Source organism: Aptenodytes forsteri, unplaced genomic scaffold, assembly GCF_000699145.1.
Source record: "Aptenodytes forsteri isolate BGI_AS27 unplaced genomic scaffold, ASM69914v1 Scaffold418, whole genome shotgun sequence".
NCBI classification, from domain to species: domain Eukaryota; kingdom Metazoa; phylum Chordata; class Aves; order Sphenisciformes; family Spheniscidae; genus Aptenodytes; species Aptenodytes forsteri.
In genome coordinates, this window is record NW_008795245.1 from 967,123 (window position 1) to 969,383 (window position 2,261).

A 2,261-nucleotide genomic window follows, 5' to 3' on the forward strand; every position below is an offset into this window, starting at 1 on the left:
GAAGGAGCCCCCCCGCCGGTCCCCAGCAAACCCCGCAGGGGCCCAGCCCTTTCCCCCGGCACACACAAACGAAGCGAAAAACCGCTTTTACAGGACGAACGGGCCCCCCTCCCCTCCTTTCAGGGTAAATCCAGATACGCGGGAGGGCAGGGAGAGCGCCGGGGGGGAGGGCCGGCGCCTTCCCGGCCTCGCACCCCGCCAACGGCAAACCCCTCCCGGGGCGCAGGGCCAGGGTCGGGGAGGGTTTGGCGCCTTGTGGGGTTGGGTTGGTTGATTTCGCCTTATTTTTGGTTACAGGCTCCAAGGCATTCAGCCGCCAGGGCTTTGAGCAGCCGGCCGAGCCCGGGGAGGGGAAGGGCAGGGCATCCTTTCGCGCCTGATGCTGGGGAAAGGACTTGGCCTCATGCAGGGAGGCGTAACCGGCGTACGCACACGCGTACCACAGGCCGGAGCCGGGTTATACCGACAGGCAGGGCTCAGTGAACGCGCTGGAATTAGCAGGGAACTGTGGACTGTCGTTTATACCGATACTACATTGTTAGCACTCGCCGGCACTACAAGCACTTTACCTAAGACCCTCTCTCCCCTTCCTCCGTCCCCCCCTCCGCGCGGCACAGCCTCATCCCCGACTGATTTGGACCTGATTTTAGAGCTTCAGCCCCAAATCGGTCCTGAGTGGCAAAGACCTCTCACTCCCACGAGCTGAAGCGGGGGGCAAGAAACCCTGTAAGGAGCCAACTTACCCCCTCCACTCTGCCAGGAAGAACAGAAGTGTTGCCATCCGTGCCCAGTACCACGGTACTCTGGCTCAAGGTCATCCAGGCGCCTTTGGCGTTGTTTCGCTCCAGTGTGCTCTTACCAAGGTTTAGATTAGCGTCCCCGTCTGTGCTTTGCAAAGCGGGGATTTTGCAGTGAGGGATAGCAGCTTGCCCGGCGGCCCCTGCCCCAGGGGTGTGCTTGCACGGAAAGGTTTCCACAGATTCCCTCCGGAGGGTGGAGTTGGCTTGCGCCGGGGTGCTGCTGAGCTTGCAGATCCCGACTTTGGTCCTCTCGAAATCATTTGGTTTAGCTTCTTCGGAGGGAAGTGGTTTGCTGTCGTTAGAGAGTGATCGGGGAAGCCTGGCCATCGCGGCAGGGGCTTGCGATTGGGCATTCTGCGGCTCATTTTCGGGGCTGATTCTTACAACCCCCGCACCTTCATTGGGTCCAGGAGCAGCGGTTTCAGGACTGTTCACAACCGGCTTGCTCATATCCCTTTGACTGGCGTAATCCTAAAATGACAACGTCACATATTTTACCAAAAAGTTGGGACTGAAGCGATTCTACGAATTTCTTTCCTCGGGCACAAAACGCGTGCGCTAGAAAATCTGGATACAAAAGTGTTGCAGAATTTCGAGGTGCCCCGGCTCGCCTGCTTGCCCTCTCATTCAACGTTAATATTCTGGGGGAGAAAACAGTAAGGTACACCAAAAACTCAAAACCAACAAACAAAAAACCGCACCAGCTTCCGCAAACCCGTAATTCGAGTTTAAATAAGTGTTTCTACAGCACTGCGCCGCCAGACCTCGTTAGATTTCACATCACGACTGTAGAATGCTCCCTTCCCTATCACCAGTGTAGAAAGATTCTTTAATTTTACGCCCCATTTCCTTTCTGTCATTCAACAATGCACATCGGCTTTTTTTTTTTATATATATATAGGCAATAGACAAGCTGCCCTGTAGGCAGCCGGAGGTGTTAAAAAACAAGAGAAATAGTGCTGGTGAGCATTTCTGAGCTGGCTGCCACCCTTCAAAACCCGACAGCAAGACAGTGAAACGCAGAAATAACCACACCACCGCAGCAGAAGTAATGCCAATAACAGCTAGCTTTCCCTATTCTTTTTCTTATCTTTTCGATTCGCGCACCTCTAAATAATTTTTTAAGCATTCCTGTATTCATTAAACAGATTGCTGACGACACTCCCACACCCCCCCCGCCTGTCCCTCCAGTTTAAAATTAAATGCATTAAAATGCATTAAAATGCACCTTCTTTTTATGCCTTAAACAACCCGCAGGCAAACCCTACTTTTCCCATCAGTTTAATATTAGCTTTACAAAGACACCTTCTTATTAGAAGGCGGCTTCACAAAACTACCCGTCGCTGTTTCCGTTGCAAGTTTTCTCTTCGCCTTAATCCCATCTCCCCGCGTCAGGGATCAGACCTGCAAGGACTCGGGCGCTACCCAAGTGCACTTCGGGGTACCACCGCTTCCCCCGCG

At 53.6% G+C, this 2,261-nt stretch overlaps 1 protein-coding gene across 1 annotated transcript in view; it reads right to left on the reverse strand.

Annotated features, from left to right (window-relative positions):
• The window catches only part of SLC6A5 (solute carrier family 6 member 5), a 38,488-nt gene that overhangs the window by 33,107 nt on the left and 3,120 nt on the right, over nt 1-2,261 (reverse strand). The window contains exon 2 of the mRNA XM_019471922.1: nt 744-1,271. Coding sequence (XP_019327467.1) covers nt 744-1,271 — 528 coding nt within the window. The remainder of the gene's footprint in view (nt 1-743; nt 1,272-2,261) is intronic.